At 40.4% G+C, this 17,126-nt stretch overlaps 1 protein-coding gene across 2 annotated transcripts in view; it reads left to right on the forward strand.

Annotated features, from left to right (window-relative positions):
• The window catches only part of ccdc172 (coiled-coil domain containing 172), a 60,996-nt gene that overhangs the window by 34,807 nt on the left and 9,063 nt on the right, over nucleotides 1-17,126 (forward strand). Inside the window, exons 2-3 of one of the 2 annotated variants that reach the window (XM_031579255.2) lie at nucleotides 8,283-8,368; nucleotides 8,537-8,653. In XM_031579255.2, coding sequence (XP_031435115.1) covers nucleotides 8,283-8,368; nucleotides 8,537-8,653 — 203 coding nt within the window. The remainder of the gene's footprint in view (nucleotides 1-8,282; nucleotides 8,369-8,536; nucleotides 8,654-17,126) is intronic. The other variant, XM_031579257.2, reaches the window with a different exon arrangement.

The following is a 17,126-nucleotide window of genomic DNA, read 5'->3' on the forward strand; positions in this document are numbered from 1 at the left end:
AAAGAAAAGTGTTAGCTAGCTGTCTAGTCCTGCAAGGTAGCAAACGCAGTTCGAGGACAGCATAGGGAGAGAGAGGGCGATAGGGCCAGACAGCCCTAATTTCTTGCCCATGGCTGTCCCCTTAATTTGTAAATAAAATTGTGAAACGAATTCAAAATCATTTCTACTTAAATGAATCTCTAATAGTTGGAGTAATTGTTTTTCTGGTCTCCTGGGGTCGGGGTATTTTAGGAACCACTTTTGTATGGCTTCCAAGCCCAATTCGGTTTCTATGTCCGTGTAGAGGCTATCTACATCTATTGTAAATAGAAAGGCTGTTGGGGGAATTTGTAGTCCTTCAGATAGCTGGGATGTTTTTGTGATATGGGGTTGAGGAAATATTCAGCCGTAAAAAAAGTTTTGCTGTTGCAATCTGAAACAATTAGCCTCCCTGGGGGAATTTCACCTGATCTATTCCAATTGGCTCGATCCTTGTGGATATTCGGTAAAAGGTAGAATCTTCTTGGTCTAGGTGAGCCTTTTCCAATCAAATACTGCATCTGTTTTGAATTTATGTATCCTTGTAAAAGGTTGTCAAATTTTCCAAACCATTCCAATCGTCTCTAAATAAATTGTTTTTTCCAATTTAATATATTGTTCTGAGTTATTTAATTGCCTAAGACCCTCCCATACGTATTGGTCACGGTCCATTATGACCAATGCACTACCCTCAGTGGTGTCAAAAGTAAACACGTTCGTTACTCAAGTAGAAGTATAGATACTAGAGTTTAAAAAGACTCTGGTAAAAGTTGAAGTATCAACTTAACCTCTTTACTCAAGTAAAAGTTTAAAAAAAAGTACAGGCTCTAAAATCTACTTAAAGCATAAAAGTAAAAAGTAACCTTAATAAAAAAAAATGTTTTTAAAAACCATTTAAAGCTAAACTAGTTGGACCTCATAGTTGACACGACTGTAAGAAATAGAAGCTTATTAGTGCTACATGGAGCCCAAGACATGGTAAAAAAAAAAAAATGTCATACAAAAATATAATAATGCTGTCAAAGACCACAAACTCGAAGAGCATGTTTTTCTCAAACTTTATTGGAATTTAAATAGAACTCCAAACTGGAGTTCAAGACATACTCTGGCCTGCAAAACTACCAGGACATTATTTTAGCAGCAACAGAATGTTAAGAACTTGAGTGTCTGTGGAAGGAGTGTGCTTGTCAGTGTGTGGAGGAGATAAATAGACTGCGAAGTGCATATCAGTCTGTGTGTGAGGTAAAAGAGAGAGTGTGTGTGAGTAAAAGAGGGTGTGTGTGTAAAAGAGAGAGAGAGAGAGAGATATGCTTGTCCATAATTCCCTTCAAAAACTAGGCAGTAAAACTGGACATAAACTACTACACTACCAACACCACTGGTGTCACAGGAGCATTTCGGTCCGTGTGTGAGAAAGTGTGCACGTCAGTATTTTGTGTGTTTGTAGGACAGAAAGTACAATGGAATTACCAGAACCCTCTGTTTAGCCTCAAAAGAAGCTGATTTTCAAAGTTCTTGGAACCAATGCGTGCCCTTTTTGGTCTAAAGATCAGTCCCGCTGCACTAAACAGTCTCTCGCAGGCTGCTGAGGCTGGGAGTGCGGTGTTAAGCCTCAATGACAGGTTGCATACTGCCGGGAAAGACTTAAGAATCTCTACCATCTCTATCATCTCGGCAACCAAGGTAGGTCTCAAGCTGTTTTGCATTTTCTTGGGAACTAGTCTGCTTGATTGCAGAAAAGAAGTCCTCCTCCTCTGTATAATGGGAGATCTCTCCTTGATTCTCCACAGCTTGGTCTTTCAAGTGACTTTTGATATAGTCAAGGCCTATGGAATAGAAAAACAAAAATAGGACCAAATTGGACCATGGACTTGGATTAAAACATTGAAATTACAACACTGAAAGATGGCATTATGATTTTGATCAACTTTATATGTCGTCACCGCGACCTTAATGTTTTCCCTTGGTTCAGACCCCTCTGAGACACACAACACCAGACATGAATAAAGTTTAACAGTTTTATTGTAGAGGGCCGGCAGCCACACACACACTTAGAAGCACACAGTCCCTGGGCAAAATATAGTACATAGTTTAGGCCCAGCCTATCCTATGTAACCCACCCCAATCACACAGGATAAAGAGGCTAACTAATAGCCAGTCAGGCACCACAAAGGGGGGAGGAGGAGTACAACTTAATTGCAGAGAGGCCACTTAGAAATAAGACATGCAATACATTAGAAACAAAACTTCCCACAGCAAAGCCCCCAATATCATTCCCAGCTAGGCAAAACACTGGTGTTACAATTCACACGTGAAATATACATAAGCAATGTCCGTGCACAGATGGCTCCCACACACCCACAGCAAGCTACACCACTGTTACAGTTCGCTCCCACGCTACACTAAACATCCCCTCGTCACGTTAGGCTGCACTTACCTCCCCAGCAAGTGGAAACCAATAAGAGGGGCTCACCCAGTTCATGCCTGCCCCGCTAAGCGGGTGCGCTGCCGGTGATGAAGGAAAACACTTTTGGTCGGCGGCATCCCCCACGCCAACCAAAACACAGCAAAACACCCAAACCCCACGAGCTCAATAAGTCCAGGAGCAAGCGAAACAGCGGTTCATCGTTGCAGGATGAAGGAGGGAAGATCACGCCACCGTCGCACTTCCACACACCCTGGCTGGTGACAGTCTGCGTCTCTCTCTCGCACTCTTCCTCCCGATGCCGCTTCTGCTTCTCCTCTGACGGTAGCTCTGGACAGAAAGCACACTTACAAACCGGCAGGCTAGAAGCTGACCCATTCACACAGAGTATCCACTCGAATCAGTACAAGCACTTCCCTTTAGCTGGCATGCTAACATGCTTCTCTCCCCTCACGCCGGCTGGCTGGTGATTGTTGTAGTCCGGCGTGTCGCTGCTGGATCGCGTCATCACTCCAGCGTCACCTGGGAAATCTCTCTCGTTCCTTTCAGTTACCCTGTATAAAAGGGATTCCTCCGTCCAGTGTCCAATCATATAATCAATACTCCGTGGCCATTAGTCCATTAGTCCACAATTATTGCCACAACGTTCTCCCCCTGCACACTGGTTACAGCACAACACACAATTATACAACCACATGATTACACACATCAATAAACAATGATAATTTTCCCAGACTGAAATGTGACATATATGGCTTACAAATAAAGATTGCTTTTGATTTCCTCTGTAATTGCTTAGTATGTTAGAGATACTTCAAATGCAGGAATTTCCTCTATTCAATACTAGCATTAGCAAACGGTGCAAACTTACCAAGTTTTAGGATGCATTCATCACTTGTCCAGCACGTCTTGAATTTGGGGATTAGAATTGCTGCGGCGATCAGCTCTGGATCTGTAAGGATCTGTCCGAATCTTTTTTCAAGGCCTGCTAGAAGTGCATCAATCAAAGGCCCACAGAACTTGGAGGAAATGCGGAAGTGCTGGAGCTTAGCCTTAAGTAATGTAATTGTTGGGACCAACCACCCCATTTGCACATTTGTCTCCCCCTGAAGAACATCAAGGGCCTTTGCAACTGGTCTCATCGGTTTTGCATATTCTGCCAGAAATGCAAGCTCGACAGGCGTGAACCTGTTAAAACAACAAATAAAAAACACAATTTCATATTTATTTCATGGAACACCTTCAATTCAATAACAAGCCAATTCTAAAATGCTAATCACCTGTGCAGAGGGTTAATAAATATACTGTATATATAGTGTTTCATAGCTTTTCAATTCAAAGTGAAAAAATATATAGCTCAGCTTTAAAAATTAAAAGGAGCAGGTACATACATGGGTATCTTTAGTGCACTGCAAACAGCTGTAATGGCCCCTTCTCCTTGTTCCCTTGCAATTCTCACAATCCTTTCCACTGCTAAGAAGAGTAGTTCCACCTGGTTGCATTTGGCCTCAAGAGCTGGAGTTTGCAATTCTCTTCAATGATCTCAGCTGCTGTGGTGGATCTTGCGCTTTTGTTCCAAAGACTCCAGCACTTAGAAAACGTTGAGCGTGAGACCCGCTTGTAGACTGTACTGATATTTGCCTCCTCAACATCAACTGTTGACACCAAGTTGAGAAGGTGGCAGGCGCAACAATGGTGTTTTGGAAGCTGATATTCCAGGCAGTCGTCTTCATCCAATATGGCTCCAGCTTCAACAAACTCCACGCTCTCAGTGCTATCCTGGTCTTCTTCATCATTCTCATCACCATCATCATCTACTTCACCACTCTCTGCTGTAGATGCTGGATTGTTGTTATTTTCGTCAGTCTGACCATACACTCTAAAAGCTTTTAAGAAATTCGAGCCATTATCAGTTGTGGTGCGGGTAATCTTTTCACATATCATTCAGAGCACTGGCAAGGGCAGAAAAAGAATGTGACCCTTTAAGCTGTTTGCAGGCTAGGGCAGCGCAACATCTCTTCATAGTCTGGGGGTCTATCCAATGTGCTGTGACACCTATGAATCCACGCCTGTACGCTGTCCAGCAGTCAGTTGTAGTGGCAATGAACTCAAGTTCACCTAGAGCAGTTTTCAGATTGTTTTTCATTTCCAGGGAAACTTTGTTTACAACAGTGTTGCGTGACATCACATTAATATTGGGCTGGAGATGATGTACAAGATCTATGAAACCCTGTTGCTCAACTACATTAGGTGGGTGCAGGCCTTGTATAATAAAATGAAGGACTTCTTTATCAACACTGGCCTGGGACACTCTTCTGGTCTCCCATAACTTAGCTTGTTTGGGTGGGTGGCCTTCATCTGGTGCTCCTGGCTTTCTTTTCAGGGCGTTTGAAGTAAGGGTCTTATATCTCCCCAGATGATTAGGGTGTATTCTCTGTGAAAATAGGCATAGATAATCATTAGATTATTTAGAAGACACTTTATCAAACCACTATACAGTTTTGTATATCTGGCTCTATTTCCACCTATGCTATATAGTTCGGCTGGCCCCCTTAACTCACAACCCACATGGACTAAATTGTCTTTAAAAACATTCACATTAGATTTAGGCATAAAGTAACAATTTATAAAGCAACTGCTAGCAAGCAAACCAAGGCATGTTGGCATGTTCCTATGCTAGCAAAGCTGTAGCAAGCATTGTAAATCGACCATTATTATTATAATAATAATACAGAGCTTACCTCTATATGTTTTTTAAAATTAGACGGAGAGTTCTTGAACGCCAAAAGTATATGGTTCTTGGGTTCACAGTCTTCAGAGCCTTCAGCCATCTTGCCAGAGTTGCCAACCGAATATCTTTCTGACACTGACCTTGGCCGCGCTTATTATCGTTAGTTCGCCTCTTGTTTTGCGTCATGCGCAAAGAAGATGTATAGCCTAACCAATGAGTGTTATGGGTTTCTATGCTTCATCCAATTACGCTCGAAATCAGTATATCTGGATGGCGCCACTGATCTGTATTGGATGGCACACATTTTAAACTTTTGAAATAAAACCGGAACCAATAGTAACGAGCCTGTTTTAAAAATGTAAGGAGTAGAAAGTACAGATACTTGTGTTAAAATGTAAGGAGTAGAAGTAAAAAGTTGCCAGAAAAATAAATACTTGAGTAAAGTAAAGATACCTAAAAATTCTACTTAAGTACAGTAACGAAGTATTTGTACTTTGTTACTTGACACCTCTGACTACCCTTATCCGCTGGTTTAATCACTACATGTTTATTTCTTTGTAGTTGGCGGAGGGCTGTCCGTTCTTTTTTGTTTGCACATCCCAATTGAATTGTCTAAAGGCATAATGATCTGCTATGATTTTTTTGGATTGCTCTAGGTAATTGATTTAAAGTAGGTTCCCAATTTGACTTGGGGGGTGTTTTTTTTTCTAATTTCAACCTTCTTTGGTAAATTTGTAAATCCAATTCCAATTGTTTCTTATGTTTTTTAATGGTGTCTACTGTGGGGATAAAAGTCAGTCCCCGATTTAATACAGATATCTGGTTGTGGGTTAATTTAAAGATTGATCACTGTTTTGAACCCATTTATGGGACTTATGGGGTCAAGCCGTTTAGGTGCTTTATCCGTGTCCATCGTCCAGTGGATCAGATCCCTATTAACACTGAAGTCCTGGTCTTGTAGTAATGGGATGTGTCCCATGTGTGTTCTGATATAGGTGTTGAGGTTATTTAGGTTTAATCGTTGATCCATGGGGAGGTTTTTGCAGAAGTTGATCTGAGGAACCCAAATTTCTGCGTAGGGGAATCTATCTTTTGCTGCCTTGACAGCTTTCTGTAGCTGAGCTGCTTCATCGCAGTCTCTTTCAGTTTTTGATTCCTATTGTTTATGCCAAACGATAGGACCACTTTTTCAACTTTTGTAGCTGCCGTGGCTTTCTTCATCAATGCCTCAGCGTGGAGAAAAGTCCCCTCGGATAGCTATCTATCTGGAATCTGGAAGGACGGTATCCTTGACAAGTTTCAATCGCCCACAATAAGCCACTTCCTTCTGGCTGCCAGACCCCAGTCCACCATCTTTCTCTTGGTATTAAGGTGCCTACTTGGTTTAAATGTAGTTGGTGGAGTTCCAAGGTTCATTGATGTCTCAATGTGGGACTGGTTCTGTCCCCGTTCCTCTTCTACAGGATTTTGTTCCTCGTCGGGAATTACAATGCAAAGTTCCTCCTCCAAGGGTGGGGAAGGGGATTTTGAGGACTGACTCAGAGATTTAGGATGTGGTTGGTGTACGAGCACCAGCCTTCCCGGTGTCTTTTGTGTGGGGGTTTCGTGGTCTCTGTACCGGAAAATGGACAGGGTTCAATTTCCATCACCATGTTTTCGATGGCACATTGGTTCTGTGTTTTAGGTGGCCGTGGGTTTTGTTTCTTTGTCATTAATGTTTCGAGTGTTAGAGGGGGTCTCTGGGGGGCTGGTAGAGGGGGGAAGTCCTCCTCTAGAAACCACCCATTTGTTACCTTAGGTCAGGTTGGTCCTAGGTTCAACACCATGCATCTTTGATGGTTCTCCTTAGTGTGGAGGCTGGAATTCTCTGTCCCGGGTTCTGGGTTTTCAGAGGTTCCTCCATTTGGTGGATTTGTCCCTACCTCCATGGGGTTGTGTTCATCCCCTCTTGGTTTTTTGGTTGAGTTTGCGGTCTGTATTGTGGTCCGTGCCCTTCTCTTGGTTTTCGTGTTGTTTTTCAGTTGTGGGGTTAGGTGGGTTGGAGAAATTTGTTTAGTGCCCAAGTGTTGGGGGGGATTTTTAGTGGGTTGCTGTTCTGGCCTTGTTTTAGTTGTTATCCAGGGTTGAGGGTTGACAGACTTGTTTGTGGTTGGTTCTGTAACTTCAGTAGTGTTCTTTTCGGTACGGGTTTGGTTCCCTATCTCTGTAAGAATTTGGTAATCTTCTCGGAGGCCTCCAAGATAGTATTATCCTTGACTATTTTCAGGTCTAGGATTAGGGTTAGGGCCTGCTAGTTAACTTGTACCTGCTTCCTCTTGCATGGGATAAAGCATTTTTTTTTCCAGTATATAGTTTCGTCACAGGTGTGTAATGCGCACAACATCATGACTGATTCCAATCCAGCACAAGCTTTCCAAAGCACTCCTTGCTGGTGAGTTGACAATTAGATTGTTTACCTAACTTTAACTAGCCTCCCATTGAGATCAACTGTCACCAACGCTCTTTAACAGACAGTTTGCAATACTTATGATAAAAAGAAAATCTGTATATTTTTGTATTTTAATGTAGTGTTTAATGTGTACAACATCATAACTGATTCCAGTTCAGCACAAGTTTGTCAAAACGTTGCTTGCTGTTGGACTGTCAACCACGTTGGTTTCCTACCACTGAAATCAACTGTCACCAATACTCTTTATCAGAGGGTTTGCAATACGCATGCATGAACGTCCAAAACAAGCAGGCCTCCAACAAGGTGCACTGTTTGTCAGTGAGACCCATGACATCATCGAAAGTGGCTTACGCTCATGCCACTGGATCGAATAAGATGGTTGGCAAGCTCTTCCAGATTTATTATGGGAAAGCACAATGGCCACAAGATGACAGTCAAGGAAAAGATGAATTCAAACAAGCAACATTGGATCATAATGATTGGATTATAAATGATGGCTATACTACAGAGATGTTTACCACGTTTACCACAATATCTTTCAAATTGATGTTTATTTTTTAGCCTTGGTTGGGCCAACCTTGCTTACCCTGCTGGCACCCCATCATGTACTGTATTGTACTAATGAAGAGTCTGATGTAATATTTTCACTGTCCCAACAGCAAAGAGTGCCATTGCCAAGAGTCATGAACAGATTAAAACCCACAGAGAGCAGCTGAACTGCCTTAGGAAAGAACTAGATCAGAAGGTAAGATCAGAACGAATTTGCATATTTCTTTGTTATTGCATCATGTTTTTGATTTATCTCATCTGTCTTTTGTAAATACATTATGTAAGTGATGATCAAGCAGGTTATTTGGCAGTGAGAAAGCTCTGCTTTTAATATTCTCTTACACTCTTATATACTCTTTTCTAGGGTCATCTTGTTTCTGAGATGATTTTACAGTGTGACCTCTTGAAAAGGCAGCAGGAACACCTAGACAATAGAAGTGATCAGCTTCAACAAGAACAACAGAGGCTCAGAGATTATTTGGTATTTTCAAACACTTGCATGAAGCTAGTATTGTCAGGGTTTTTCCTGCATAGAGAACATTTGGGCGCGCGCCTAAGCCGTTTTCCCGAGCGCCTACGACAAATCCCGAGCGCCTAAGGCAAAAAAAAGAAAAAAAACCTGTCATTCATGGCGCAATTCAACTTAATGGTGTTTTGAGCCCTCACCGTCGACTTCTAGGCAGCAGCTGCCTGGAAGGCGCATCCCGCCTCCCACCCTCTGAGCCAATCATTGAACAGAGGCTTCTCCAAGCTTGCCAGTTTAGAGAAGACGTTGGTTTGAATTTGAGATTTGAGCAAGCAACTATGTAGCTAGCGTTTAGCTGTTTTAAACCAAGGCACTTTACTTCAAAAATGTTGTTTTCAACCTGCTTACAAATCTGGTTAAAACAACTAGTGAAGGTGTTTTAGAATAATATTAATGCCATATACAATAACTGACTTTATGTTAACACCACTAATTCATGTTAGCTGTCTAATTATTTAGCGCAATGCTAGCATGAATCTACCGTAATTCGATTTTTTACCAAGTGTAGACAACTGCTAGCTAGCTGCTTGCTCAAATTCAAACCAACGTCTTCTCTAAAGTGGAAAGCTTGAAGTCTACGGTGAGGGCTCAAAACACCATTAAGCCACAGTTCATCACGGGTGCAATGCATGTCAGCGAATATGTTCTCAATATTATGTTTCAAGTATAGGCTACAGCCGAACCCTCGTTCTGTTTTGATCAATAGTAATCGAGTTGATAAGCGTTTCTTGTCTGATCAATACGCAACTGTGAGCTATGTTGAGGACCTACACAGGTGTAGGCTATTATTTGTCTACCCGTTTGAACGAGTACCAGTAGACCGCGGGGCCTCAGGAAAGGCAGACAACCGCATTGGTTTATCAATGAAAGCTCAGCTCGTTCTGAGGAGAGCGGATATATTTGTGTTGCATCTCGAATATAATAATATTAATATTATCATTGATAAACCGGTGCGGTTGTAAACTGTCGTCCCGCTGCGAGGGCCAGCCCGACGTGCCCGAATACACTGTACAAATGCACTGTACAAATGCAAATGAAATTTCCACTCAAAATGCTGACAAAAGTTTGATTAACGATTTCCAACGCAGCCTCCATTGGTGCGCCAATAGAAGTTAAACACACTATTAAACATATTTGTGGACAGTTTTAATAATAAAAACAAAAATAATTGTATGTAGGTTTGTATAATAAAAATGAATAGCAATAATAGATAAACTTGAATTTCGTAATTTGTGTGTTCCATTTCTGACCACTGGTTAGTTCTAGATTCTATTGATATACATTTCAATAGTTTGCATATGTAAAGAGGTAAACCTTAATAATCTTTGAACCTAACATGATAGCACCATGGGGCTTGGACTATTGTCAATCTATTAGCCTATCTATTTTAATCTAAAGTGGAAGCAAAATGATTTCCTCAAGCATAGCTTTCATTATTTATGAAATGGTAAAAAAAACGAAATAAATACATAGATGTCTGCTAATGAGGTGACACGGTAACACAGGCACGGTAACACAGGCTTTTTTTTTTGGAGCACCGAAGACCCATTTTGACCCAGGAAAAACCCTGATTGTATTAGGGTGTTACAATTTCTGTATGATTCTCGCTTGACCTTCCCTGCTATAAGTCATAGGAAATGCTAATATGAACCCTACCACAACTGAACAAGTATGTGGTGGACCTGTCAATACTGATGAATGCTACACTATATGAAGATATGATATAGTATTTAATATTTGTTTATAACTGTTTGGCTTCCTTGAGATCATTTCAGGGCCTATATTACATATACTTCAACTTGCACAATATAATTTACATAAACCTTGCTTTTATGTGGACAATGTGCTGAACCACAAACAGACTGACACAAAAAAAATAGGCCCTAAAATGATCTCAAGGAAGCCAAACATAGTAATAAAGCCAAACATAAATCATATCTTCATGTAGTGTATTTTGGAAATTTAGATTTTTCTTTTGCAAAAGGTAGCCTGTTACAGGGAACTTAAATGTAGTTGAAAACAAGGCAAGCCTAGCTCAGCTGGACCATTGTCTGCCAGAAACGTAAACCTATGACTTTCTGGTGTTTTTGAACGTCTTTGTCGTTCCCTAACATATTGATTACTTGTTACACTGAAGCCATGTTCATTTTAATAAGTGTATTTGTATACAGTAGGCTTTTTACTGCAGTGAGAGTAGGATGTATGTATGTCCACACAAAAGTACATCATCACCTTGATTACTCGCGGCTGTTGGGGTTCATCAAAAAAGGAATTGGGTGACATCGAAAATAAAAGTAATTACTGCAGATTAAAGGCTGAGCAATAAAAACGTCATTCAAAACTCTATTTTAAAGATGTATGGAATGCAGCACACACTGTGTTTCTTTGCAAAGGATGTAGCTAGCTCCAGAAATCTTACATACCGCAGTATATTCGGTGGCAGTATACCCCCGATGACAATGGCGGAGAGGCCATTCTCCATATTAAAACTTTAAGTAAGTATTACTCAAAACTGAATCTTACATTCCAACTGATCAAACTTAACTTGTTTTAGTTACTTAAACACAAAAATATCTTTAAATCAATAACAATTCTCACATTCATTTCACAAGCCCTAACGGCAACATTACACTAATATCTATCAAAAAAAAGGAAGCAGTCAACACCCAGTCTTTGCAGTGTTTTATTGCACCTTTTCAAAGCAACAAAAAATATTTTCAGTTTAGAAAAAAAATATATATTTTATGTGGGAAATAAAAAGAGGCCTAAGTGCAATTTATCTATTCTAGTGCTTACCATCAACATTTACATTTACATTTAGTCATTTAGCAGACACTTTTGTCCAAAGCGACGTACAAGGGAGAGAATATTCAAGCTACAAGCAATAGAACCTGGTGTAACAATAAATAAATACTACTTTACATAAGAAATATAACAAAATGAAATAAAAAAAAGAAAGAAAGAAGTGCAGAAATGTAACTGCAAGTCACGCACTAGTCGAAGTGCCAGTTAGGACGGGAAGTGCTCTCTGAAGAGTTGGGTCTTCAAAAGCTTCTTAAAGGTAGAGAGGGACACCCCTGCTCTGGTAGTGCTGGGTAGTTCATTCCACCAACGTGGAACTACAAATGAGAATAGTCTGGACTGCCGTACTTGCACAGACGGCAGTGCCAAACGACGCTCACTAGAAGAGCGCAGCATCCTGGGTGTAACATTTGCCCTTACAAGAGCATTTAGGTAGGTGGGAGCAGAACCATCAATTATATGGCAGTGGCATGCCTATGGCCTGTCTGTTTAGATTAGTTTGACAAACTGATGAACTGTCTTTTGTCATGTTGAACAAGCTGAAACAACTGGCATACTTTAACACACAAGTCAGAAACCTTTGTGGTGAAAATATCTGCATTTTATCGAAGGCCTACATTTTACATTCTTAATGTTATAACTTAAAATGTGTATAGTTTACAATTACGTTATGACATTTATTTAACAAAAACATTTGTCTCTGAAAAAAAAAAAAACATGTTCAGTTCTAGTACGGGAATCACAGGCTGATGTTGCCAAAAACAACAACAAATGACTGGTACATGACTACATTCTGTGTGTATTCTGTGTGTGTGCGCATGAATAAGTGCATGGATTGTAGAGATTGCGCTAAGGTGTGTCCACCGACGAAGATTACCTCGTACTTTTAAAATGCTAAAGCGTTTCAAGTGCTTTCACGGTCAACCCTCGTGGTTATAGGCCACGCGCCTCCTTTAGACTTTTCAATGCGGAACCCAGTCACAGTATACCAAGCCCTATAGTATTGTTTTCAGAGGTGTAAAAAGTACTGAAATGTTGTACTCAAGTAAAAGTACAATTACTTTGATGAAAATGTACTTAAGTACAAGTAAAATGACCCATCTAAAAATCTACTCAAGTAAAAGTAAAAAGTAGTTAATTTAAAATGTACTTTAAGTAAAAGTTACTTAGTTACTTTCAACAACTTCATGGGGGCCGCTCCTATATAGTGCAAAAAAGGACAAGGGGTCATAAATCCAATACAAAAACTAGTTATTTTTAATTAAAGGAGAATCTTAAAACATTAAACATGTCAAACATTAAACATTAAACATGTAAAACATTAAACATGTCAACACAACACTTAAGAACTTTTGGGAGGACATGTCAAGACATGAACCACATGACCGCTCAAATAAAAAGTTAAAATGCCACTGCCCCACTGTATATTTAAACTTTGGTTACTTTACTTGTGTCCACCTTTTGAGCATTAGTCTACAAACTTCTTGTTGAGTTTGAGCAGCAGCTGATTTTCAAGGTGAGTAGAGTTCATCCGGGCTCTCTTTGCAGTGAACAGCAATGAGTCTCTTGCAGGTAGGGTTGGGTACCGAGAACCGGTACCAATATGGAACCGGTTCCAATACAACCGGTACCTACCCGGACCGAAATGCAACGCAGATTTCGGTGCCTGAGCCAATTGAACATGGTCGCTAGGCAGAGCGCCGTGGGGCACATGTAAAACTGCCCCAGCTCCCAATGTAAACTTTGTACTGTGTCGCTCGCGCTCATTGGTGTTTTCATAGCAACAGTCTTATGACAGTGAAGAGCAGGCAGCATTTCACAGAGCAAGCACAAACAGAACTAGCCTTCAACCTTTTAACAGAGAAAATACCGAAAGGTAAACGGTCAGAAGTGTGGCTGTATTTCGCACAAAAAGATTAAAACATCGCGACGTGCAGCAAATGCAACAAAACAATTGCGTGAAAACAGGGGAGAGAAGTCAAGAGTCAACGGCAGATCAGCAACCGAAGACTGAAAAATAAACGGAGATGACAGCTAAACAACCTACGGTAGTCTCTTAAAGGGGCAGTACACATTTTCTCGTACTCAGTGTGTTCAAGTAACAAGATTAACTATAAACAAGATAGAAAAGATAGGTATAAACAAATCATAAAATGGTGAAATTTCATGAAATAAATGCAAACAAAATAATACATTTTTGACTCCAAAGGCAAATATGGTCATATTTTTGCAAAAGAAGTTTGAAGCTGTTTTTTTGTATTTATTTATTTATATTTATTTAAGTATACTATAAACTGTTGTTTACAATTAATATAATGTTCATTGTTTGAAGTTAAAAAGTTTGAAGCTGTAGTTGGAAGCCAAGTGTTTTGTATGTATTTATATTTATAATATACTTTAAAGTTTAAACAGTTAATATATTGTTCAATTTGAAGAAAAAAAAATTGCCTTGGCAAAAAAAAAAAGCCTTTCTTTAATGTCATCAATCGTCGCTTTGTGCTTTAAAAAAAAAAAAATATCGGTTCAGGCACCGTTTTAAAAGTATCGGTTTAGCACCGGTATCGGAAAAAACCCAAACGATACCCATCCCTACTCGCAGGCGGCCGAGGCAGGTAGGCCAGTATTGAGTTTCAGGGACAGTTTTTTGATATTCTGAAAGGAGTTCAGCAGATCCATATTGACTGAGACGCAGGCTAGGTACCCTTCTAACTCCCCTGTACCTGCTGACCTTCTGGACTTCATTGAGGAAAATAAATCATCTTCATCTGATGAATGTTGTCCAACTTGCTCCAGCCTCCACCATCCGGTCAAGGTGTTGTCTGACATAGACTAGACCTGTAGAATCACAAACAACATTTCTGACAATTAAGTATTGAGCTGCCATCAAGAGTGCATCATAACACAGAAATATCTATAAATAGCTACTCTAGATGACAGACCTACAGTATATATACAGAATTTTAGCATTATTTTCTATTTCTACATGCATCACAATTCATAATCCTCAATTCTTGCTAACCGAGAGCCCTGCGCATGAACATGAAAGACGTGCACGTCGCAAAGCCACCACTTATCGTTATCAATATCTGACGAATCGTGATAAATTCCAGATAACGACATACACATTGACACTAACTTGTCCAACTGTCTGACAAAGATGGTGTGCGCATTCACATCGTTCCTGTTTCAGGGCATGCGAGGCAGCCAAATGATTAGCCTAATATCAGTTTATGTGGTGTATTTCATTGCTGATGACTGATCTGCAGTTTTTAACACAATATGAAAGACTGAACAAAATAATGCTATGACCTGAAACGAATAGAAGACGGGGATGGAATTATTATTAGTCTATTGGATGACGGCTGTTAACACAAGGATGGACACAAGGGGTGTACACGAGTGTATAGCTAGCCTATCGTCGACGTTAGCATACTCAGGGCAGTTGCAAGTGCTAGCCAAAAGTAGGCTATAGTGCCATGAAACGCATATTTTGCTTGATGGAGCAGAGCTAACTAAACAACAAAAACGCTGTATGAACTGCTAATGGAAATGAACAAATACTGTACTTACCAACACATGCTTGCGCAGATTTGAAGATACATTTTTATCAGCAGAAAATTCTGTCTTGCGGGGCAGGCACAGCCTACACAGCATTAAATAGCTGTTGCCTCTTTTACGTTGGAAGGCAAACTGCTTGCTGAGATGTGGTCACGAGTTTTCTTCATCTTCTTTAATTTCAACTGGTGGAAAGTTCGGGGCTTCAGCTTGTTGGTCGTCCGTAGCTTGTTGCTAGTCCTCACTATCATCTTCCTCCCTCTATCTTTCGTGACTCGGCACCGGCGGCTTGCATTGACTCCATCATCCACTCTATGCAGCATCCACCACTGCAGTGATAATTGTCGTGCGTGATTCACGCCTTTTGGTTTCCTGCCTTGAACTATGTTTTTTTTTTTACTCAGTAACGGATGTAATTTCCAATGTAGCGAAGTACAATACTTCAGTCAAAATCTACTTAAGTAAAAGTAAAATTACTGATTTCAAAAACTACTTAAAAATTACAAAGTACACAAAAAAACTACTCAATTACAGTAACGTGAGTAAATGTAATTCGTTACTTTACACCTCTGATTGTCTTATAGTCAAGGTACGAGAAGGGACCCCTGGGGAAACCAGGCGATCACCTAAACGTACTCCCTTCTTAAAGATAGAGAGAGGCAACTCACCTTTTCCGCTCAGTCGTCAGTCTCCCTGTACCGAATGGTGTCTGGCAGTTAGGCAGAGACGATTGGAGAAGACTGATGGATTCGACTTTGTGTTTAAAGGGAGGTGGGTACAGTAAGACGCGGGGACTGAACTCACTCCATTAAAAACTCCAAACCGAGGTTTTGTATTTAAAAGCTTCTCAAAGTTTTATTACAATGAGTACAAAGATACAAGCAAAAGTTAACTACTCTACTATCAAGATAAATGTGTTTCCTGTTCAACCAGGTTTTCTAACTAAAGAAAATCCACTCTTCCACGTGGTAGTCTAACTGTCCTCACTAAGCTCTATCGTATGATGCTAAAGTCTCCACCAAAGAAGAGTCCACCAAAGTCAGAGAGAGAGAGAGAGCCACCTGCGTGTTCTCTTTTATACCTTCCTTTTGTAGTCGTGTAGGCCACAGTTTCTTCCATATTAGGTAAGCTATTTCTCTATTGGCTGCTAGCGTCTTCCTTGCAGCATACACATTTTCCCTCAACATGTATGTGTTGGCTTCTGCCCTACTCAGTTTCTATCTTTCCTTCGCACATTTGTGTCTCACACTCGAGGCCCCAATGTACACTCCCTGCCCCTGCCTGTTTCTCATGTCTTGGTCGTGTCTGGTACATCTCAAAACACTCGGATACAGTTTCTCCCAGCATGTTTTCTTACGACACTCAAGCACATCTTAGCACAGCATGTTCTATTCTATCAATGCTTGTTTCTTGATTCTATTATTTCACTTAAGCAGTTTCAGCAAGCATACATTTTTATGATATGTTTATCAAACATGGCCTAAGCCTGAAATGCATTAGGATAGATTCTTTGGCTGGCGGGTCCATTTCTCTGTGGCTCATTCAACAGTATGTTTGTGCCATCCTGCCTGGTTATTAATTCTGTGGTCATGTGTGTGTGTTTTGTTGACATTCTAGGAACTTGGCATAGCTTCGATAACTTGCCTGATTCACATTGAAAGCTGATTTCTCAGTGTTTGAACTTTGGGCTTCAGTTCACTCTTACCTAAGTTCAGAAGTACCTGTTGAATGAAATCGAAGGTGTTCTTTATGCTCTTGGGGTAGTTGAGGTGCAGTGTGTAAGGTGTTCTTTATGCTCTTGGGGTAGTTAAGGTGCAGTGCGTAAGTCAGTCCAAAGAGAAGGCACATGGCCTGTGGCAGGTTCTCACAACATTTCCTTCTAAGATAATGCCCACTGAGGATGTATTGAGGTGAAGGGACTGCAAGGGCTGAGCAACGTTCTGAGTATTAGTATTGAAATTTTTGCCAATTTCTCTGGATTGCAACAAATGTAACAAAATGTTTCCTTGCTTTAAAGGTAATTTAACTTAATTTAAAGGTAAATTTAGCATGTCCCCTTTTGACAACTCCA

The sequence above is a fragment of the Clupea harengus genome, chromosome 13 (assembly GCF_900700415.2).
Source record: "Clupea harengus chromosome 13, Ch_v2.0.2, whole genome shotgun sequence".
NCBI lineage: Eukaryota > Metazoa > Chordata > Actinopteri > Clupeiformes > Clupeidae > Clupea > Clupea harengus.